Source organism: Bison bison, unplaced genomic scaffold, assembly GCF_000754665.1.
Source record: "Bison bison bison isolate TAMUID 2011002044 unplaced genomic scaffold, Bison_UMD1.0 scf7180017864471, whole genome shotgun sequence".
Lineage (NCBI taxonomy): Eukaryota > Metazoa > Chordata > Mammalia > Artiodactyla > Bovidae > Bison > Bison bison.
Genome location: NW_011495032.1, coordinates 29,180,881 through 29,205,549, shown reverse-complemented (window position 1 = coordinate 29,205,549; position 24,669 = coordinate 29,180,881). Strand labels below are relative to the sequence as shown.

Sequence of the window (24,669 nt, the reverse complement as noted above, 5' to 3'; positions counted from 1 at the left end):
AAATTAAAAGACGCTTACTCCTTGGAAGGAAAGTTATGACCAACCTAGATAGCATATTCAAAAGCAGAGACGTTACTTTACCAACAAAGGTCCGTCTAGTCAAGGCTATGGTTTTTCCAGTAGTCATGTATGGAATGAGAGTTGAACTGTGAAGACAGATGAGCATCAAAGAATTGATGCTTTTGAACTGCGGTGTTGGAGAAGACTCTTGAGAGTCCCTTGGACTGCAAGGAGATCCATCCAGTCCATTCTAAAGGAGATCAGTCCTGAGTGTTCATCGGAAGGACTGATGCTGAAGCTGAAACTCCAATACTTTGGCAACTCATGGGAAGAGTTGACTCATTGGAAAAGACCGTGATGCTGGGAAGGATTGAGGGCAGGAGAAGAAAGGGACGACAGAGGATGAGATGGCTGGATGGCATCACCAACTCGATGGACATGAGTTTGGGTAAACTCCGGGAGTTGGTGATAGACAGGGAAGCCTGGCGTACTGCAATTCATGGGGTCACAAAGAGTCGGATACAACTGAGCGACTGAACTGAACAGATCAGATCTAATCCCTAGAATCTATTTGTCACTTCCACTGTATAATTGTAAGGGATTTGATTTATGTCATACCTGAATGGTCTAGTGGTTTTCCCTACTTTCTTCAATTCAAGTCTGAATTTGGCAATAAGGAGTTTATGATCTGAGCCACAGTCAGCTCCTGGTCTTGTTTTTGCTGACTGTATAAAGCTTCTCCATCTTGGCTGCAAAGAATATAATCAATCTGATTTCCACATTGACCATCTGGTGATGTCCATGTGTTGAGTCTTCTCTTGTGTTGTTGGAAGAGGGTATTTTCCATGACCAGTACGTTCTCTTGGCAAAACTGTTAGCCTTTGTTCTGCTTCATTTTGTACTCCAAGGCCAAATTTGCCTGTTACTCCAGGTGTTTCTTGACTTCCTATTTTTGCATTCCAGTCCCCTATTATGAAAAGGACATCTTTATTTGGTGTTAGTTCTAGAAGGTCTTATAAGTCTTCATAGAACCGTTCAACTTCAGCTTCTTCAGCATTACTGGTTGGGGCATAGACTTGGATTACTGTAATATTAAATGGTTTGCCCTGGAAATGAACAGAGATCATTCTGTCATTTTTAAGCGTGCACCCAAGTACTGCATTTCAGACTCTTCTGTTGACACTAATGGCTACTCTATTTCTTCTAAGGGATTTCTGCCCACAATAGTAGATATAATGGTCATCTGATTTAAATTCACCAGTTCCAGGCCATTTTAGTTCATTGATTCCTAAAATGTTGATGTTCGCTCTTTCCATCCCGTTAAAGCTCTATTATAGACCTACATATTTTGTTTCTCCCTTGACATTGAGAACTCCTGATTTTCCGCTTGCCCTCAGTACCCAGCGTAATACCTGGGACCTCATGGGCACTCAAATCTTTGGTGTTTTGTGTGCATGAAAGGGGGCAAATTAATGAATAAATAAATATGAATAGCTATTTTTTTTACTGTTTCCTATTTGTTATATCTGTTCTTTTTTATTTTTTTATTATTATTAATTTTTTTCACTTTACAATATTGTATTGGTTTTGCCATACATCAACATGAATAGCTATTTTATGCTGACTTAACTGCAGACGTCTCTATAAGCAAGCTTTCACACATAGTAGAAACTTGAGAGATACTTTCTAAATTTGTGGTGGTTTTTTTTTTTTCTACAACTATTCCTTCAGACATTCATTTAACAAATATATATCATGTATTGCTTTGAAGACACAGATGATTCAAGGCAAGAAGATCCCATCAAAGTTTGGCCATTAGAGAGAAATGAGCATAAGACAAGATAAAGTAGGCCTCGGGCTGGGAAAGAGGTCAGCTGTGCAGTGTGGGAGTGCTGAATCAGAGAAAGAGTAATCACGGGCTTTCATGGGTCACCACCACCCTTTCTATCAGCATCATCTAAAATAATAGCAAACACCTGTAACATCAAAGTGTGAATTGCAACCCATTTTGGGGTCATGAAATCAGTTTAAATGGTTAAACTAGAACTTTTTTCATGTTTATGTAGGTTATTTATTTACTTATTGTAAATTTGAGAATTTTAAGTCTAGATAATATGAGTTCAGTGGTCAGTGGCATTTAGATTTTCCTTTTTCTAGAAATGAAGACTAATCATTTCAGTCTTAACCAAAAAAAAGTTCCTTTTTTAGATTGTTACATGTCTCTTAAACAAAAATCCAACTTGAAAGATCAGTGAAACAAATTAAATTGTAGGTCCTTAGCAGAAGGAAGAGAGATAATTATCTCTATTTTCTTATTTAAATCATGCAAATACCCCAGGAGGAATGTAATGTGATCCCTATTAATCTGATGAATACACTGAAGATAAAAGTAAATTAGTTTCCCCAAAGGAAAAAGGAAAGAATGGACCTAGATATGGTTCCAGCACTTTCTCTTCTCTACACTGTGAAAGGGGGGAATACATACTCAGTGCCTGGTAAGTGCTCAGAAATGCTAGCCACTATTGTAGTGATGTTGGTGATGGTAAAAGAAGGTATATTAATAATTCTTTTCTGATTATAAAAGTAACATGCTCTTCACCAAAAATTTAGGTAATATTGACAAGTAGGAAGAAAATAACCAAGAATTCTAGCATTCAAAGATATACACTGTTAACAATTTTGATGAATGCCACTAGCAATTAAGCTCCTCGGGGCAAGAATTTTTATCTATTACGTTAACTGCTGTATTTCAAGAGCCTGGACTCCTGCCAGGGTCATATAGCAAGAACTTGATAAAAATCTGCTAAATGAAGGGATGGATAGATTTTCAGTCATTTTCATAGATGCATTAATGTGTGTGTACATATGAGTAGAATATGTTAACAATTTATATTCTACAGATAGTTTTTTGTCTTATTGTTTTGTTTCGCACGGTCATTTTGTTTTTATATAAAAAGCGGATAGCTTCATAGAGGAGTCCTCGTTGGCGGACTGCTTACTTAGTGTAGGGGGCTCAGAGGATGCTCTCTAGTGCCACCTGCAGGCTAGGACAGTGTTGCTGTTTACGTCGCTAAATTGACCCTATGGACTATAGCCTACTAGGCTCCTCTGTCCTTGGGATTTCCCAGGCAAGCATACTGGAGTGGGTTGCCATGCCCTTTTCCAGGGGATCTTCCTGACCCAGTAATCGAATCCATGTCTCTTATTTCTCTTGCATTGGCAGGAGGGTTCTTTACCGCTAGCACCACCTGGGAAACTTTTTTTTTTTGACCGCACCTCATAACTTATTGGAGAAGGAAATGGCAACCCACTCCAGTACTCTTGCCTGGAAAATTCCATGGATGGAGGAGCCTGGTGTACTACTGTCCATGGGGTCGCAAAGAGTCAGACACAACTAAGCGATTTCACTTTCTTTTCTTTCATAACTTATGGGATCTTAGTTCCCTGACCTGGAATCGAACCTGGGCCATCGGCAGTGAAAGCACAGAGCCATAACCACTGGACCACCAGAGAATTCAAGGACACTGTAGTACATTATTATTTGCTCCCAGGTAGGAAAGAGCAATGGGCCTCCCTGATGGCTCAGCACTAAAGAATCTGCCTGTAATGCAGGAGCTGCAGAAGACATGAGTTCAATCTCTGGGTGGGGAAAATCCCCTGGAGGAGGACATGGCAACCCACTCCAGTATTCTCACCTAGAGAATCCCATGGACAGAGGAGGCTGGTGGGTTACAGTCCACAGGGTCGCAAAGAGTCGGACATGACTAAAGCGACTTAGTACTAGTACTAGACTTTCCTCACCTGCAAAATAAAGTAAGGCTACTTGGCTTTCTTGGCTTTCCAGGTGACTCAGTGGTAAAGAATCTCGGCTCTCTTGGCTTTCCAGGTGGCTCAGTGGTAAAGAATCTGCCTTCCAATGCAGGAGATATGAGTTCAATTCCTGGGTAGGAAAGATGCCCTGTAAAAGAAAATGGCAACCCATTCCAGTATTCTTGCCTGGGAAAATTCCATGAACACAGGAGCCTGGGGGACAGGGGGTGCAGTCCACAAAGAGTCAGATACGACTTAGTGACTAAGCAGCATAATGTGCTTGCTCAGATTTCCTTACAAGATTTATCTAATGGGAGAGTCCTTTATCTATGATATTTCATGTTTTCTTTACAGATGCTCTTAATAGTATTGAGAATTCCACTTACAGAACAGCCTTCAAATTACGATCAGTGCAAACCCTGTGCCAATGTAAGTACAGGCTTTCTTGAAACATTGAAATAACCTGACCCTACTGCATAAAGTAAAATGCACAGAGAACCGAAAACTCCCCCATGTGAGTGACTGCTGAATCCAGAAGGTTGGACCTGTGCATGTACCCCACTTGTAACAGAGAAGATGAAGTGGGTAAGATACTCCTGTGTACGCAGTCCACATGCAGCTTTGCTAATTGTTTATGGACAAGAATTTTAATTCTTAAAAAAAATTTTCCTACTTTGTTTCTGGAATTATTATTTTTTGTTTGTTTGTTTATTTTTCAGGATACCATTACTGATGCAAAATAAAATAACAAGATAAGTTAGTTTAATCTAACTTGTAGATTCAAATATAAACATTTCTAAATTCCCCCTACCACTTAATATCTGCATTTTTAAGCTGTTCCCCCATCTCTTTCTGAACCTGCAAAAGTAAGTTTTGATGAATAATCCTCAGGCCATAAAGTTTAAAAATTTCTTGAGAATTTTCTTAACTGCTCTTTTGCATTAAATTTTATCTGATTGAATGCCACTGTTTTTTCTCCTATATGGTTATAACTAGGCAAAATATGGTAAAATATAGTAATATGTTTATCCTGTAAGAATTCTCCAAAACAAAATGACTTGGGTCCTGACTATGAAAAACAATAGGCATTCAGCATATCTAAATTATTGATTTCTAATAAGTTTTATATAGCATTTAAAAATCATGTGAAATGATTTATGACATTTATTACAGCAGATCTAAATGAAATTTTTAACATATATATATACACATGTATATATAAAGGTTGAAATTTTTTTATCTATTACTTTCTGCCTAATAGGTTAGATAGACTAGTGGTTTCCAAATTGCTTCACAGCGTAGACATGGGTGTGAAGTAGGATAAGAAAGCGTCAGCCAGGCAGGAAAAGGAAGTACAGGCAAGCCAAGAAAACCCAAAAGACAACCCAAAAGTTGTTCCTACACCAGAACAATTCTGTTTTTCTCTATCTTTCATACTGCACTTATGTGAAAGAGTCCCTTTGAAGAAGGGATTCTTGGCCTAAAAATTTTTTATTCATGGATATAGACCAATCACTAATTCCAGAAATTCACACAAAAAAGAATACACTCAAAAAAATTCACCCTCAATTATACTGTTTTCCTGGAGAATGTCTCCTAGTAAAGATAGTTAGCAGCCAATGTTATATGAGCCTCCATCATTAATGCCTATAATTGATGCAATGTAATTTGAGGATGTACCTTTTTGAACTTTTATTATACCTGGCATCAAAAACAGTGAATATAAATAATACTCATGGGAAATAGTAACAGTACACACAGGGAGAAGTTGGAAATTTCTACCTATAGAAGATAGCCACACAAAAACTGGAAAACAAAAAGAAAAGTCCCAGACACCAAGATAAAGCATATCGTGAGCTCCAGGCAGCAGGATCTGGGGAGCTAGAGAGCATTGCTACACAAATCTGGTGGTGAGATTAATGGACACCACTGTTATCTGTTTTGCTGTAGTATAGAACTCTCAGCAGAAGACACAGCATCCTGTGTACAGCAGGCCAGGCCGAGGTGATAGGTTTTGCGATTGAATAATAATAAAAGAGTTTGCAGCCTCCACCACCTGCAGCCAGGTTTTTATTAAAATCACATCCCCAAACCTACCCCCTCACTTCCTTAGACTCTCCCCTTAAAAGTGGTATCAGAGAACAAATAAAAAATTTTATTATATTTGCTAGATTTCTCATCTGTGAGGTTGATTTACGAAGTAGACAGAAACACGGGGTTTATCACTGCACAAGCTGAAGCATTTTAAATGCCAGCAGCTCTTGGTGCCACTGACATCCCCATCTCTCAGATGGCACGAGTGGGTGTTTATTCATTTTGTCTGTCATTCTCCATCTGCAAGAAACCATAGGGTTGATTCTATTTCATTCTCCCTTATCTTCATTGCCTTGTAACATTTTTAGGAGAATGTGATAAAAAAGATATGTAAGAAATAAACCATTATTTTTTGTAGGCAACTTTGGTTTTATTAAGTGCCTTCCAGGATAGTAATACTGACAGGGCCAAGATCAAAAAAATAAATATTACTAAGGCAAGGGTGAGACCTAAAGAGTCTGATAATTCAGCAACTGTTCTCTTATAAAGATCACTGGGCTTTTAAAGTAACGCAATTGTGTTTTAACATACAATATTCCTTCTTGAGCTAGGCTATGCACCAGGAAAAAAAGTTATGTAAACATGCATGGTGAATTTGCTCAATCGACTTAATAAAGAGTATAAAAAATGTTTCCCCCAACTTTTCACCAGTATTCTAATTTCCTCAGAAAGCTGTTTTCAAGTTTTTCACTTCTTTACCTTTTAATTTCCTACTTTAAATGCCAGCAGCTCTTGGTGCCACTGACATCCCCATCTCTCAGATCTCTAAGTCACATCTTAGAGGTTATACTGGGAATAATATTCTAGCTTTCCTTCACTAACAAACGCACTTTTCCAAAATCAAATCAACTGTCAGAATAGGAATGCCTGAATTATGTACAAGATGGTGGCTTAGATGGTGAAGAATCTGCCTGCAATGTAGGAAACCGAGGTTCAATCCCTGGGTCGAAAAGATCTGGAGAAGGAAACGCATTCCAGTATTCTTGCCTGGAGAATCCCATGGAGGGAGGAGTGTGGCAGGCTTAGTCCACGGGGTCACAAAGAGTCAAACACAACTAAGCAACTAATACACTGTATCCAAATTGTGGTCATATGTAACTCTCTTAAAAAATACCTGCCATTAAAAAAATGTCTTATAGACTAGATGATGTTTACTTTTTTGAAGCCTTTTGTTCTCATCACAGATGATGCAGTGTTTCCTTTGCTTCCTGCAGTGGACTTGATTGGCAGTTCTCTGATTCAGCATGTCCTAGGACATCAGAGTCTCTGGGAGGCAGGAGAAAGCACCCTCTCCATTCAGCAGCTTTTTCAGGCTCTGCAGGAGATGTTCCAGAAAGTCAGAGTGGAAAAACCAGGACAGATGCACCCCAGGGCTTCAGAACTCACTCTGAGCCTTCTCACTACAATGTATGACAGGTGAGGATGAAGAGCTCAAGCTGTGACCTAATAGGGGGTATGCAGTTGCCTCTGGTCATTGACAAACTAAGGATGTCTAATATTTGCTCAGGGTTTGAGGTCTAAGAAAGCTTCTTTGTTTGTTTTCCTCAAATGTATTACTCATTCAGAAGGGGAACAAAGAAGTACATGCTTATCAACCTCACTAACATAAATGATTCATGCAAAGCAATAAGAAGGAAAATCCACATTTTCATACAAACTTCATTTCCACTCTAGAGAAGCATACACACCTTTTTCTAGGGCAATTACGCATCTATAGATACTGAAAATTACACTTTTTATTGTTCAGTCTCTAAGTCATGTCTGACACTTTGCGACCCCATGGACTGCAGCATGCCAGGCTTCACTGTCCTTCATTATCTCCTGGAACTTGCTTGAACTGATGTCCATTGAGTCAGTGATGCCATCCAACCATCTCATCCTCTTTCACTCCCTTCTCCTCATGCCTTCAATCTTTCCCAACATGAGTCCCCAGTAATTTATTTCTTTGTTTATTTCTTTATAACCATTCATCAGTTTCTGTTTGTGGGATAAGCTTGAATAACCTATGCATAAATGGCTGACCTCTTGTCTTAGTCTGTTTGGGTTGCTATACAAAAATACCATAGACCAGGTGACTTAACAGACATCTGTTTCTCACAGTTCTGGAGACTAGGAAGTCCAAGATCAAAGGCAGCTGCAGACACTTGGGTCTGGTGAGAAACCACTTCCAGGCACTCAGAGGTCCATCTTCTGGCTGTGTCTTCACATAGTGGAAGAGAGTGAAAGAGCTTTCTGGGGTCTTTTTTTTTTATAGTAACAGTAATCTAGTTCATGAGAGTTCCACCTTTGTGACCTAGTCATCTCCCCATATCCTACCTCTAAATAGTCTCTCACTGGGAGCTAGGATTTCAACATATGACTTGGAAGGTACATAAACATTTCCACCTTATCAAAGGCTTGATTATGCATGCCCTGGAGTCAGTGGTGTTGTGTGTGTGTGTGTGTGTGTTTCACTGAACTCGAGTTTATCACTTTTTTTGCTCCACTTCAGCTGTGTTTATCTTATGTGGTCTTGACCCAGTTGGCTTTGTCTTGTGGAACGGACTTTTAAAAACTCGCAGTGAATATAAAACATCTGGAAAGTGCAGGAAAGAGTAAGGAAGAAGCAATATCACCCCCAAAGCCTGCATCCTAGAGACAAGGACAGTTTAACCATTTGGCAAATTCCTTACTAGTTTATTGTTTATTTTTTGTCCTGCAAATAATATATAAATATGTTCTCAGGTGATTTTTTTCTTGATTCCAGCCTCCTTAAGCATTAAGCTTTTGGCTGTCCTTTCTATACCCAATGCCTGCCTCTAACAACCCACCTGCCTTTGATACATTGTTCTGTAGCTTTCCTAACTGCATAGCTGGTGGGCACAGCGAGATGAGGCTCTAGGTAGTGACCTGAGAAGAAGCAGATTTTTTTAACATACAGATTTGCTCATTCTGCCTGCCCTTTGGTCCGTGTCTCTGTTGTTTGGTTTCTGGACCTGTGAACCCTAAAGACAATGAGACCACGTGGTCCAGGAAGAGAGGGCGCACCCCTGGGTCCCCAGTGCCTAGGGTAGTACTTTGTATCGAGAAAGCACCCAATAAATATTTGTTGAACACGTGAATGAAGAAATCATGAAGGATGAAATATTTCTATTCAGTTATTTGTCCTGTCAAATTCTAGATATGGGAAAACAGACCATGAAGAGCGTGAACTTGTTACATGATGTCAGAAATGTTCATTCATAGTCATGGTTTTTATAAGAATAACCCTGCCTTTCCCATTCTTGCCTCTGTTGTTTTTTGTTGTTGTTGCCATGCAGCACAGGAACGGGTTTTATCAAGCTTGCACCTGCAGCAGCTGCTCTGATCACCCTCTCAGGGGACAGTCCTCTTACAAAATACAGAGGTAACGTAAGTAGGGGTTTAGAGTGTCTGAAGTGTGGTGACCACCAGACCTCTCCAACACGTGACCTTCACTCACTCCTGTATCCCCACTACCACACAGCTCTGGTTCAGCATGTACCCAGCAAAACTCAGAATTTTCCAAAATGTTGATCTGTGTGTTCTAACTATTCATAATTTGTTATATTTATTTGTATAGAGATTATTCAGACACCAGTAGTTCTTATTCTCTTAAGGCAGTCCCTACTCCCATCACCATTCACCAAACTCATGGTGTTTGTCATCAATGTGCTCAATTATCAAAAATTAGAAAAAAAAAAATAGAAATGTGAGTGGCTCTTCACTACTTTTCAAGTTACTTAGTTTGGGAAGCTTTCAAAATAGCAAGCGGATAATCAAGAATTATAACTTTCTCCTCTTTCCCTCTTTAAACCCACAAATTAAGTGTTTAGGATTCAAAGCACATGCTCTTCAAAGATATATGCAAGTATTCAATTAAAGGTTTCTCTTCCCCCTTATATGTCTAGCTCTTTTTCAGCTCTATGCAGAAAATAACAGGGGAGGTCATGATTTGGGAGCACGCATGACTCGAAGGGTTTTGAGAAACCTACTAACAGATCTACAACAGGTAAACCTCTAATGCTCAAGAGTTCTAAATGTGTTCCAGTTATATTTGTCATATTAATTATTAAAGGGTCTTATTCTTTACAGTGTCGATTCTATCTTGATATAGTTCTCCAAGCAATCTTTCTCTTCTCTAGCCATTGGTAATATCTGAGTATAGTCTGACCTATTGCAGTTATTTCCTAACTGGTTTGCCCAACTCAGGCCTCTCCTTTCTCCAATTCTTCCTCCACACAGCAGCCAATGACTCTTCCAAATGTCAATGTAAGTGTCTAAAATTCCTCATTGGCTATTTCTATCTATAGAATAAAACCTAAACTCCTTAGTATCACAAACAAAGCTTTCTCCAATCTTCTACTTTCAAAAAGAGGTAAAATCATGATACTTATACATATTTAAAATTAATGCAAACAAATAAATATTTGTAACTCAAAGTGAAGAAATATAAAAATTTATTCAGTTTTTTATTTATTAACTATAAGAGGGCTCCAGTAAGATGCCACAACAAGTTGAAAGAAATAACTAAAGAACAGACAAACTGATAGATTAAGAATGTTGTAATGAATTTGCAGGTGGACCCAAGAGTGGCTTGGGTAGGGGTGGGAGTTGTTGCTCAACCAGGAGAGAATTCATTTTGCATGTCCATAAATAGAAACTATTTGCACTGTGATCAGTTGTCAACAAATTGACATTAATCTCTATAAAATTATAAGGGAGCCTGGTCAAAGAGAGTGATGCACATCTCTATAGGTTCAGATAATCCCCAATGAAAAGCTATCCAGTGGTTTCCTTTGTGTATTCCACAGTGTTTTAATTTTTGCTTATACTCCTTCCAGCTTTGTCTGTCCTGCATATCAAAATCCTTGCTGTACCTGACACGGTCCACTCCTGGCTTGTGCAGGCACATCTGTCCACAACACCACTGCGTCTCCTTTACTTGACAAATACTGTTTGTCTTTCAGGTTACTCAAAATATTAGTCACCTCATCCCTGAAAACTTCTTAAACTCCTTGTAAATAACTTTGTTATAGCAGTTGTCAAATTTTATTGCAGTCATGTCTTAGATATGTGATTTTCCCACTAGGCTGCTTCTCAAGGGCAACGATTATATCTCAGTGATCTTTATATCTCCAATAGCTTGAAAAGTGCTTGATACTGAAGTCTTCATGTGTGCATGCGTTATGTGCCAAGTCATGTCTGACTCTTTGCAATCCAGTGGACAGTAGCCCACCAGGCTCTTCTGTCCAAGGGATTTTCCAGATAAGATTATTGGAGTGGGTTGCCATGCCCTCATCCAGGGGATCTTCCTGACCCAGGGATAGAACCTGCATCTCCTGCAGCTTCTGCATTGCAGGCAGATTCTTTACCGATGAGCCACCAGGGAAGCCTACTAAGGCTTTAACAAGTGCTTAATGAACACATAGATGAAATGCAGCCCTGAATACTCAATAGTTGATTTCCATCATTTTCTATGCTTTAAGAATTAAAAAGAATATATTTGAATCAGTTCTAATGAGGTGGATGAAACTGGAACCTATTATACAGAGTGAAGTAAGCCAGAAAGAAAAACACCAATACAGTATACTAACGCATATATATGGAATTTAGAAAGATGGTAACAATAACCTTGTATGCAAGACAGCAAAAGAGACGCAGATGTATAGAACAGTCTTTTGGACTCTGTGGGAGAGGGAGAGGGTAGGATGATTTGGGAGAATGGCATCGAAACATATGTTTCAATGATATGTATAATATCATATAAGAAATGAATTGCCAGTCCAGGTTCAATGCAGGATACAGGATGCTTGGGGCTGGTGCACTGGGATGACCCAGAGGGATGGTACAGGGAGGGAGGTGGGAGGGGGGTTCAGGATGGGGAACATGTGTATACCCGTGGCAGATTTATGCTGATGTATGGCAAAACCAATACAATATTGTAATTAGCCTCCAATTAAAATAAATAAAATTTAAATTAAAAAAAAGAATGTGCAAATATAACATTGTTTTCATCCAATTAATAAGGAATCTAACCTCCTTAATGTAAATATGCTTCTTAATTGTAAAAAATGATGTAACCAAGCAAGATCTTCTGCAAATGAGTTATGTAGGCTCTGGATTATTTTGTGTACAAGTGATTACTGTCTCTGTATCTTTTACCCCTGCTTTAAGGATGCCTCTGTTATTCTTCAAGCCCTTGTAAAATCCTTGAACTAGGTTTTCTGCACTGTGAAACTATAGTAATTTTCTGTCATTTCCCCCCTGGTTCTGGACTGTAGGGAAGAAAAAAAATCTTTTTCCCTTACCCATCTTAAGTTCTGTGTCTTGGGTCCTGTAAATTAGACTTGTGAAAGAATTAACAAGAGAAAAACAAACCAAAGTTTATTCATGTGTATGGTGCATGGGAACACCCAGTGATGAGTAACTCAAAGAAGTAGATAAAACTCAGGCCTGTAAGCTATTTTACGGTAAACAAAGGAAAAGGGACTCTGGGCTTCTAGGTGGGGGAGGCAAGTTTATGAGAAGATGATCGGGAAATAGATCATCTATGGTGAACCAGGGTTGTTTAGTAGGGTTTGTTATGCACATTTAAGTCTGTGATTTCTCCACTAACAAGGGTTGTTAAGAGTCCTCTTCTTCCTGGTAGGTAGAGGGAGACACTATTGGTAAAAATAAATTTACTGTATAAATGTAAGTTACCTTTACAAAAGGAAAACCTGTGTCCTATTTTTAGTGCTTTTTCTGCCACTATTGGCTCTCAATGACTTTTAGTTCAAAATAATACATATGCCAAGGAGGTATATTTGGGGCTGGCATATTCTGGTACCCTGGAGAACCAAAGATTCTGAACCGGGGATTATTACGGTAAGAGTGAGAGGTGGGTAAGGAGAAAGATTATCAGACAAGGAATATGATTTAGGAAAACCTACCCAAATTACCTTTGCAGGAATTTCCCTGGTGGTCCAGTGGTTAAGACTACACTTCCACTACAAGAGGGATGCGTTTGATCTCTGGTCGGGAATATCCTGCATGCCTGGCATGCACTGCAGGCCATGCAGTGCTGCCGAAAAATAAAATTAAATAAATAAAATATAATTACTTTTCCCCAAAAAAAAAAATTAAAAAAGTTACCCTTGCTTTGATTTGGTCTTAATATTAAGAGTTTATGTTCATACTGATTGCAATAATTAGTATTTAATTTATTGTGTAAATGTTAAACAACGTTTAAGATACTCATTTTTCTTAAGTGGAGCAATGATCTTTTTTTCATTTCTAAGGTTCAAATCTCAGATGTAGTTTTCAAAGAGCTCTTCTGGTGGTTGCCCCAGCACATGGATCCTGTCACCAGTTTTCTGCTGACTCTCAGGCATGTCTTAAGAAGCTACTGCCTCAACAATCCCCGCATTCTGGGGGAGACTGGGAAAATCTGCCCATCCATTTATGCAATCAGTCTAGTTAGACTGAAGTGGTGAAGTGGATGTGATGAAAGAAGATGGACGGAAGGGCATCTTCCTTCTGAAATCCTATGCCGCTTCCTCACTAGTACAGCTGGCCCCAGGCTGGCTCCCCACCCAAGAGGCCCTAAAAATCTGCCCTTGTTTCAGGCTCAACCAAGGTCAACGAGCTGCTGAAATGGCAGCTCCTGCAGGGCTGTCTCCCCCTCATGCATCAGTAGGCTCCTGAGAAAGCTGTTAGGAAGGTGGAGATTTGCATAGCAAATTATCATCCCATTGACTTCCATTAAGAACACCGAGATGGGTTCCCATAGAGAATTCCAGGCCCCTCTGTGTGATCCCACCCCCTCCCCCCCGAGAACCCTAATTATCATTTCAAGTGGTGTTCTGCCTATACTGCAGGCCCTCTAGCCAGATTTAATTCTTCCTTAGATTATCTGCAAGAAATTAGTCAAATGGGCACAAAATCTTTGTGCACACACTTAAGAGCCAAAAATGTAGGTTAAAACCCACAACAGAAGTGAATTTTCTTTTGACTCATATCAGAATCCCAGAACTGGCTAGTGAATCCTATCTGATTCAATTTCCTTACCATACAAATGAGGCTAAAGCCCTTTCCCAGGGCTCAAGATATCATCCAAATAAGTGGTTCAGTTAGTTCATCAGCATTCACAGGCCAAAGTAGGGGTAATGAGTTATTTTTTCAGATAAAAGCCAAATAACACATCATGTTTAGTTCAGCTGGTGATGGGGTTATTATTAATTTAAAGTACAAGCCATCTTGTCACAATTACACAAATGTTTGTTGACTTCTGCCTGGCTAATTGTCAGCAAAGTGGTTCTAAGTGCCACTTTCCTGATTAGAAGAATGTTTATTCGAGTTGATGGACTCAGCAGGGGGGTCTTTGAAATTACTCCTGAGCTTGGGAGCAATGCCTGCTGACAATCTGTGCTGTAGAAGGCATCAGACATGAAATTAGGACACGTGACCAAATGGGCATAAATGGAGGTGACAGGTACATGTATCTGTGCATATAGTTAATGTCAGGGCCGAGTCCCTGGCCATCTCAGCAGTCACAGGGGGTTCTCAGTCCCTTAGTTAAACTCCTTAATGTGACTGAGTGAAAGATAGAAACCACTGAGTGAGGTAGTGTTAAATCAAGCCATTGGAATACAAATCAGGTCCAGGTGTGACAAAGCTTTGGGAGAACCCCTCAACAGAGTAAAGAGTCTTGGAGGGAGATCTCATGTGTATAGTAATTCTCATCTATTTTGTTTGTTTTACCTTGAGCAAAATATCAGATCTGAATTATTTCTTGTTGTAAACAAGGATAATAACTGCCCTGCCTCGAAAATTGGCATTTATTAAAATAAGATGATGTGTGTTTGAAAAGGTTTTTCTTAAAACTGCCCTGAACTTTAAATGATATCATTGTTATATGTAATTCGTAGGTGAACAAAGGCAAGTTCAGTTCTGTCACTCAGTCGTGTCCGATTCTTTGAGGCCCCATGGATTACAGCACGCCAGGCCTCCCTGGCCATCACCAACTTCCAGAGTTTACTCAAACTCATGTCCATTAAGTCGGTGATGCCATCCAACCATCTCATCCTCTGTCGTCCCCTTCTCCCGCCTTCAATCTTTCCCAGCATCAGGGTCTTTTCCAATGAATCAGTCCTTCGCATCAGGTAGCCAAAGGATTGGAGTTTCAGCTTCAGCATCAGTCCTTCCAATTAATATTCAGGATTGATTTCCTTTAGGATGGACTGGTTGGATCTCTTTGCAGTCCAAGGGCAAAGAAAGGTTAAATAATTTAACTGGGGTCACAAGAGAAACATGGAAGCCCTCCCTGTATTGCCCTCATTGCCAGAACTTCTTACTCTTCTCGTCCCAGCCCCACTTCTCCCCACTTGTTCACTCTTTGTCTCTATTCATATACTGCACAAAATCCACACATGTCTTATTTGCCTAATTGAAACAGCTCATCCAGCCTCATACACCAGTTAGGTGTGACTCTTTGGTCAGAAGTGCCACTGCTCGGGTGTGGCCACCATTTCTTAATCACTGACACAGGGTTTCTTGCCTCTTGTAGATTCCAACTGTTGTTGGGGAAAGTCGTGCTCTGTGCTCTGTGGAGAGTGCTACACGCAGCTGTTTCCAAGGGGTGAGTGCCACGCACATGTCCTTGGGAACTGGGGGCAGACACAGCTGCTGACCCATTTCAATCACAGACCTACTACTCCACAGGCATCCCAGACAGCCTAATTCAGGAGGTACTTGCCCCACCTTTGCATGAGATAAGCTTCAGCAGAGTCAACAGAAACAGAGCCAGAAGAGAAGATGAAAATACATTTTCATCTCTACAAGAGACTGCAGTCATGCTTGGAAACATATTTGACTGTGCCACTGTTTTTCAGGTGTTGAGCCCAGTAATCAAAGAAGAGAAATTCCTGTCTTGGTTGCAGTCTGAGCCTCCCATCCTCTTATGGATCCCAACCTGCTATCGACTGTCAGCCACTGAAATGGCCACTCACCCTGTTCGGTGTAGAATCTGCAGGAACTTTCCCATCACAGGACTGAGGTACAGTCACTCATCACTGTTACACAGACCATCACTCTCCAAATGGATCTAGAGTTGGAGCTTCTTCTCCCCAGATTCTTTTGGTTGTACTATTCACACTTTCAGAACTCAGCTGATTTGGCGGGGGGTGGGGGGGTGGGGAATAATAATTTCCTGTATGAGTGATCCTGCTTATATTTTATTTTACCTTCTATAATTAATGGAATATTAAGTTCTAGTAACACATACTCAGACCGGTAGATATTTTTATTCCTTAAGGGGAAATTTCTTTGTCTTTTGTTACCAAAACTCTTTTAAATATTTTGTAGTTAACCATAACAATAACAACAGTTTACATTTTTTGTTCTTTAAAAATATTTTTGAAGTATAATTGATTTACAGTGTTGTGTTAATTTCTGCTGTACAGCAAAGTGATTCAGTTATACATACAAGCATTCTTTTCCATTATGGATTATAGTATATTGACTATGATTCCCTGTACGATAGGACCTTGTTAACATTTGTTAAATGCTGAACAAATATTAGGTTGTGTGGTTCACATGGATCATTTGTGTAAAGCATTATAACTCCATATACAAAATGGTGTTATCATGCCTAATGGTGGTATTATTATTATTTAGCAGAGATGCTAAATAACCTGAGCTTAAGCTCACGTGGTTAGCAAGTGGCTGAGGCTGTGGACTGAATGCAGAGCCCCTGCTCTGCAGCCGTGATGCTCTGCTGCCTCCTCGTGGAGGCGACTGAGAACATGCCTTGAAACCAAAACAAATGATGAGGCTTTATAGGAGCTGCTCATGCCAGAGCTTCTCTTTTCCTGGAGGAAAAGGCAGATTTGAAAGCTAGGTTTGGACACAGGAAATTCAGATCTTTCCATGGCTTTTAGATGACACTCAAAATCCCATCTTAGGAAAAGGGTGTTGTAGGTTTCCTCTAAATAAAACAATAAAGAAGTAAAATTTGTGTTATTATTAAAGATGGGGAGGAGAGAAGGAAGCCAGCAAGTGGGGGCCAGGCAAGTGGGTGACCATCACCATGGTGGGTGAACCCAGGTGTAACAGGGGCTAGTGATGTGGTGAAACTGATGAGCTAGGACAACCTGGGAACTCAAAACTGGTTAAAAAAGGGGGTATGTGCAGAAGGGGCAGGAGAAGTGACATAAAATAGGTCTGATATAAAATAAGTCTGTTGAGCTCACTAAGAACTGGAAATCAGGTTTTCATTTTGCTGAGAAAGTGAGTTGATTTTGCAGAGAATTCTGAGGACACAATGAAATTTCATTCACAGAAACTTCACAAATAACACAAGTTGAAACAATAAAACATACCAATGGCCCCAACTGTTGGTAACCAGGCAAGCTACACCAAAGAAATATCCACACTACAATGAAAAGTAAACTCTTTTTTTAATTGGGCAGTGGGAAAACATTAATATGATTTTCTATATTACAAGTATATCATAATCATTTACTCAATAAACAAGTATTACATAGCAGTTACACTGTATCCTGTACTGGGCCAGACACAGAATTCGTTTTTGCAGTTACATAAAATACAAATTTAACATTGATGTATTTTTTTCAAAATCATTATGTATAACATAAAGCAGGTATTATTATTTTTATTTTATCAAGGACTCTTAGTTTGTGAATGACTTGCTCAGGTCACTCAAAAAAAAAAAAAAAAGATAGCAAAAGCATAGGGCCAAATATGCCATATTGTAAGTTTTAGGTTGTGTCCCTACCTGCTAATAGTAAGATTAAATTTCTTCTTAGAAACACCTCTGTATGGCCCATCTTTTGTCCTAGAAATCTAAGGCAATGTATAGTTCTCATACATGCAGACAGCTGAGTCATCTGGGCATGACCATGAGCTTCTCCAGACCACAGTTTCTTTGTAAGCAAGAGAAGGATGGGTGAATCAAAGTACGACTTAGGCTTCTCTTAGCTGTAACCATCTGAGCTTATTAGAAAGTGCTTGAATACATTATAGGTCTGACCTTAAACCTGTGCTTTTGGCTCTCAGAAAACCACAGCTATAGCATCAAGGCTTTTACTTTGAGTGAGTGTCATAAAGTCATCTTAGAGCAGAAGTGTTCATAGATCTGGAGGTAGCAAGAAGAGGGCAAGACTTGGCCTCCTAAAGTCAGAGAGAAAGACCAGAGATTGTTCCTAAGCTGAGGGTCCAAGTTTAGCAGGATGTGTCACACTTAGACTCCTGAAGAGCATGTAATTTTGAAATGAGATTAGGGGGAAATAACAGGGTTCTTTGTGAGTAAAAGCATCAACAACAGACCAGCTTGTTATCCACACTGCACCCGCTCTCATGCCTCTGTCGGTAGTTTCAGAGCATGGAGGAGCGAAGCCAAGGTTAGGGTCACCATATTGTCCTAAGGAACTAACTGCAACCATGCCGTAAAGCCAAATAAAGCAGCCAGTAAAGATGGCTCATCACATCTTCTTATTAAAAAATACTTCATGTTATACACTTCACGTCTCCCTGAGTATGCATGTTGAATAATTTTCAAAGTTGTGTAAAACTTTACAAAGGCCTTGGCTTCCCTGGTGGCTCAGATGGTAAAGCGTCTGCCTACAATGCGGGAGACCCGGGTTCAATTCCTGGGTCGGGAAGATCCCCTGAAGAAGGAAATAGCAATCCATTCCGGTACTCTAGCCTGGAAAATTCCATGGACTGAGGAGCCCGGCAGGCTACAGTCCATGGGGTTGCAAAGAGTTGGACATGACTGAGTGACTTCACACTCTTACAAGGCCTAGTGGTCAGGATTTACTAGCCCCATTTTCCTCCTTGAAGAAACAAAGGCATTCATTTAACTCAATCAATAAATGTTCATTGAAAACCTACCATGTACCAGGTATCTTCAAAACCATGAACTTAAGTTTCTGTTTCAAGGTCCTCTAGTAATGGTGGCATGTGACTCTAAGTCAGGTTTCCTGCCTTTGTATTCTATTTTATATATACATTTGGCAGGGTTTGGTGATTTAGTTGCTAAGTTGTATCTGACTCTGTGTGACCCCATGGACTGTAGCCCACCAGGCTCCTCTGTCCATGGGGTTCTCCAGGCAAGAATACTGGAGTGGGTTGCCATTTCCTTATTCAGGGGATCTTCCCAACCCAGAAATCGAACCCGGGTATCCTTCACCTGCAGGCAGATTCTGTACCAACTGAGCTATAAGGGAAACCCTTATATATACGTGTATTTATTTATTGTTTACTTACTTGATTTAACCAGGTCTTAGTTTCAGCACGCAGGATCTTTTAGTTGCAGCATGTGATCTCATAATTGTGGCACTTGGGATCTAGTTCCCTGACCAGGGATCAAACCCAGGCCTCCTCCATTGGGAGTGTGGGGTCTTAACCACAGGACCACCAGGGAAGTCTCCTCTGGGTGGTCTATTACATAGGTTAAAATAGCTGGCTCTCCATTCGGATGGTATCCCTGGCCTCAAAACCCAATTAAACCATTACCAAGTCATCGTGTAAATTTGTGCTTTTGCTTAAGATCTCTTTGAGTTTTAAGAATTGATTTAAAGAAATCGGTTTCTTCAAATGAGGGTAACAATAAGAATGCCTTCCCTTAAAGAACTTTCATGGGGATTAACTATGTCAATGCATGTCCCCTGCCTGCTGCATAGTGAGGGCTCAAAAATGTTTTCTATGCTACTATGATAGCCCTTCAACACTCTATTAATACCCCACTGTGAGTCTAGGTGTCAGGGACAGCAGTGAACAAGGGCCGTGAGAGTTGGTCTCATGGCACTTGAATTCTCCTGCTTTGCCTTCCAATGACTTTGGTCAAAAACCCTTCTGCCATCTGGCCTCAGGAACATTCCAACCTTTTATTCCTCTGTTCTTCAGAGTTATCTGTAGGTCTGATAGATGTGACAAGCTCTAAACCCTTCTTCATCCCAGTCTGCATTACCTATACTTCCTCTTCTTTCTACCTGGGATTTCCTTCACCTTAATCTCCCACCCAGCATTCTACACCCAGCATGAGCCTCACTTCTTCCATAAAAACTAATCAGATCATCCCACCCCCAGGTGTCTTCGCCTCTCTCTCCTACTGCATTTATTTTCCATGCCTCTCACTCTGCACTTCATCACACAGTACTTAATCTTGCTAGTTAGTGTACCTCAAGTTTCCCTATCATGTCTTTGCAGCAAGATACAAAACTTGAAGAGTATAGGAATCTTGTCATAGTTTTACTTTTGTAAATTTGGAAACAGGAATTGAAAACTTAAATGCTTTCTGGGGCAAGACAAGTATATAAATGAGGGGAAGAGGCTAGGGAGGAACTGTCCTAAAGGAATAGCTGCCACCTTGCCCTCGCTCATTGTTGCCACTGATGGGGAAGGCCGACTTTATGTCACAGAAACTGTAGTTGAATATCAGTTAAAATATCAGGGGAAAAGGTATAGATAAAGAAGGGAACCCTCCTACACTGTAGGTGGGAATGTAAATTGATATAACCATCATAGAGAACAGTATGGAGGTTTTGTAAAAAAACAAAAATAGAGCTACTATATGACCCTGCAATCCCAGTCCTGAGGACATATCTGGAGAAAAACAAGTTCCAAAAGAATACACGCACCCCAGTGTTCTTTGCAACACTGTTTACAATAGCCAAGACATGGAAGCAACCTAAACATCCATTCACAGAGGAATGGATAGAGATGTTTTGTGTGCATATATATATAATGGAATATTGTTTATATAATGGAATATTATATATATAATGGAATATTGAATATATATTCCATATATAATGGAATATTACTCAGCCATTAAAAAGAATGAAATTATGCCATTTGCAACAACAACCTAGAGATTGTCATACTGAGTGAAGTAAGTCAGATAGAGGAGAAATATTGTATGACATCCCTTACATGCAGAATCTAAAAAGAAATGATACAAATGAGAATCCCATGGACAGAGGAGCCTGGCAGGCTACAGTCCATGGGGTCACAAAGAGTTGGACACAACTGAGTGACTTTCACTTTTGGGAGATACATGTACACACTGCTATATATAAAATGGATAACCAACAAGGGCCTACTATATAGCACAGGGAACTCTGCCCAATGTTATGTGGCAGCCTGGATGGGAGGGGAGTTTGGGAGAGAATGGATACATGTATGTGTATTTCTGACTCCTTATGCTGTCCACCTGAAACAATCACAACATTGTTAATTATCTATCAGTTCAGTTCAGTTCAATTCAGTCGCTCAGTTGTGTCCGACTCTTTGTGACCCCATGAATCGCAGCACACCAGGCCTCCCTGTCCATCACCAACTCCTAGAGTTCACCCAAACTCACGTGCATCGAGTTGGTGATGCCATCCAGCCATCTCATCCTCTGTCGTCCCCTTTTTCTCCTGCCCGCAATCCCTCCCAGCATCAGAGTCTTTTCCGATGAGTCAACTCTTCGCATGAGGTGGCCAAAGTACTGGAGTTTCGGAAAAAGTATAGATCCCTGATATCTTACAAACGGTATGATCCTATTCATCCTTGAAAGTTACTAATTCTTGACTGTGTGGTCTCACCAGCAAAGCCCCCAAAAAGCACACCATTTTCCCTGAGTGCCTAGAGACACCCTTCCTTAGCAGAATGTCTCAATGTCTCCTCTCCTCTGACAGGCGATTTAAGTAACTGTTCGTAATAGAGTCTGCAGTGCTGATGTGTTAACAAACTTGGCTGTGTTTGTCACTCAATCTTGGCTGTTAGAGAAGGAAATGGCAACCCACTCCAGCACCCTTGCCTGGAAATCCCATGGACGGAGGAACCTGGTAGGCTACAGTCCCTGGGGTCGCAAAGAGTTGGACACGACTGAGCGTCTTCCCTTGGACTTGGACCTTGGCTGATGAGGAACTCCCGCTCTTCACTGTATTCCTTCCTATGTACAAATTCCTAAAAAATGACACATTTATTTTAGATTCTTTTATCTATGATTTTATTTTTCCCAATACTACATAGGAACGCAGGTCCAATATCATCACATCTCACAAATTCTCAAGAGAATTTAGAATTCTAACTTTTTGGAAATCTTCCAGGTTTCTTTATGTTGGCAATTGCATTGAAATTACTCAAACACTTTGTGCAGCTACCCAAAATGTGGCCGCAAACTTCATAGTGTATCCTAAGGGTTGTTGCACACAGTCCCATGCATATAAAAGACACTTGGTATTTTTTGGTGGGAGAGAGGATAAATCAGGCCTCTTTACTATAGTTCGTTGACAAAATTATATTTATTTAATGTCATATTATAAAAATGACAAAATAAATGATAAAAAGAAGATCTAGCTGTATACTCACTCAATAGCTCAGATACCTCTTATTTATCTTAGGCTGCTCCTTCTTCTGAATATTTTCTTTGCTCACCTATTAATAGTGATGTAAGTCACACTTCCACTTTAATTGACAAATACCACTGTCTGAAGTGTCTCAACTTTGACATCTGCCAAGCGTGTTTCTTATCTAGTTTTCAGGGCGAGTCCCACCAGAAGTCTCATCCCGTGGTTGAGAACTGCATCCAGGTAACGTCTAACGCAATGTACCAAACTATTCATAAGTCTTATCTGTGAGAGCTAAAGCAATGAAAAAAACGTTCCCATCAGGAAGACCACAGATTCTACTCCTTTCATACATTACAATATTTAAGATTAAAGAAGTGGCAAGCTCAACCTTATATATCTCTCAATATACATATACTTTACACTGTAGATTTTAATAAAACGTTTTGGAGACAATAGACCAGAGTCTAATCTGAAGCCACTGACTGGGTACTATGTGCAAGAAAATATCTGAGGAGTAAGAGGGGAGAGGCATTGGAAATGCATACTGATTAAAACTTTAAAAACTCTGGTTTGGTTAAAAAAAAAAATGATGCAACGAGGCCTCTAGCTGCTATTGCATTTCAGGAGAAGTTTTCTTTTTTAACATGTCTTTTCCTCAGCACTAAAATTCAAGTATATTTCCCTCAGTAAAAATAAAAGAGAAAGATTACTATCTCAGTTTTGACTGGAGCCAGTATAAAACTAGATTTTATAGCTGACTTTCAAAAAAATTTTAAAGACAACTATAAATATGCAGGAAGAGAATTCAGCTCATGATAATAACAAAGAGAAATGGGATACTTTTAAGGCAGAGAGCATTTAAGATTTTCCGGAAATCGCTTAGTAGAAATCAGTTTCTCCATGCGGTTGGCGTTGCTCTCAAATTCCAAATAGTAAAAGGTGTTGACTAATTACCTTTACTGTGGACAATTTTCCCTCATGATCTCTTTACCATGAATGGCCCACAAAAGTCAAGTGCCTCAATCTTGCCAAATAATTTTCAGAGGATATTGCTTTACTAAACTTCATTAACTCGGATTCTCAGGTTTATTAGTGTATGATCCTCCCGCCTGGGGAAAAATAGGTCTTATCGATGTTAGACTGACACCATGTGGTCATTTTGTTATTACACTTTAGATTTTAAGAGTTGAACATTTTAAAACTTCTCATTGTTTCCTTTTGGCTTACACGTGGGGTCCATGGATGGACTTCAGGTGGCCTGTGAATCCACTGAACTTTTATGGAAAATTAAATTTATGGACATTTTTCTGGAAATAAATTTCCAAAGAAACCCTCCAATTAGCATCCATAGACTTAGTTCTCTTTCACATCCTCTTTTAGTTTTAGAATTCCACATTCCAGAAGAGAAGTTATTGTGGAAGTTAGCGGGTATTTAATTTAGAAATGGATAGTGTATGTATGTGAATAGAGAGAGAATGTGAAGAAGTTCAGATAGGATGGAAGTAAGATGATTTTTCTGTGGACATAAAAGTTAGTGAAATAATTTCAGACACTTTTATGGCAGCCAATCCACTCAAGTAAGGAAAGAAGACCACGTTAAGGCTGATCTGATGCCCTTTGTGCTGTTGGCCATTCCAGCAGATGTCAGCAAAGGATGATACAAGACTCATCCTCAGGACCCCCAGAAACAATCTGCTCCAAGGGCGCTGTAGGAGGAAAGAAGCTTCGAGAAGGCAATGGCTCCTGGACAAGGTGAATCCAAAGGATATGGCTAACCATGCACAGGCCAGGTGAGTGGATTGCTGCAGGGTGGCAACCCGAAGCCTGGTACTGGGGTTATGCAGCCAGCCCAGGGAATCTGCAGCAGGAGAAGGGGTAAGATGCTGTTCCCCTCTAGAAACAACCTTTAATTTAAGTAGAACAAGAGACAACACTACCTTTAAGTGGCCCATCCCATCATTTAGTTATCCCAACTAAAGACCCCAGACAGACACAGATTTTTTTTTTTAACCTTATAATTTTATTTTATTTTTTTTTAATTTAAATTTATTTATTTTAATTGGAGGCTAATTACTTTACAATATTGTATTGGTTCTGCCACACATCAGCGGGAGACTTTTAATATTAGAGGATTTGAATAACTTTCTCCAACATCTTTCTTTTTCATTGGTTTACTTTGGAAAGCCTAATTCAGAATTAATATTTTATTTTAAAAAAGGAAAAGAAAGACACATTCCATCACTCACAACCATATGCTGTTCACATTTCAGTATTACTAAGTCAGGAATTATGCTGTGGATACAGATTTTCATTCTTTTTTCCGTTTACATTAAATGGAGAGCATTTGTCCTGTCATTGGTGCTAGTGGTAAAGAACCTGCCGGCCAATGCAGGAGACGAAAGAGAGGTAGGTTCAATATCTG

General features: G+C 39.8%; 1 protein-coding gene across 1 annotated transcript in view; it reads left to right on the top strand.

Annotated features, from left to right (window-relative positions):
- DYTN (dystrotelin) overlaps nucleotides 1-24,669 on the top strand; it is a 74,660-nt gene that overhangs the window by 17,532 nt on the left and 32,459 nt on the right. Inside the window, 9 exon segments of the mRNA XM_010861279.1 lie at nucleotides 4,165-4,239; nucleotides 7,119-7,320; nucleotides 9,204-9,289; nucleotides 9,813-9,913; nucleotides 15,452-15,523; nucleotides 15,777-15,945; nucleotides 21,561-21,571; nucleotides 22,392-22,487; nucleotides 23,889-24,037. Of these exon segments, the coding sequence (XP_010859581.1) occupies nucleotides 4,165-4,239; nucleotides 7,119-7,320; nucleotides 9,204-9,289; nucleotides 9,813-9,913; nucleotides 15,452-15,523; nucleotides 15,777-15,945; nucleotides 21,561-21,571; nucleotides 22,392-22,487; nucleotides 23,889-24,037 (961 nt within the window).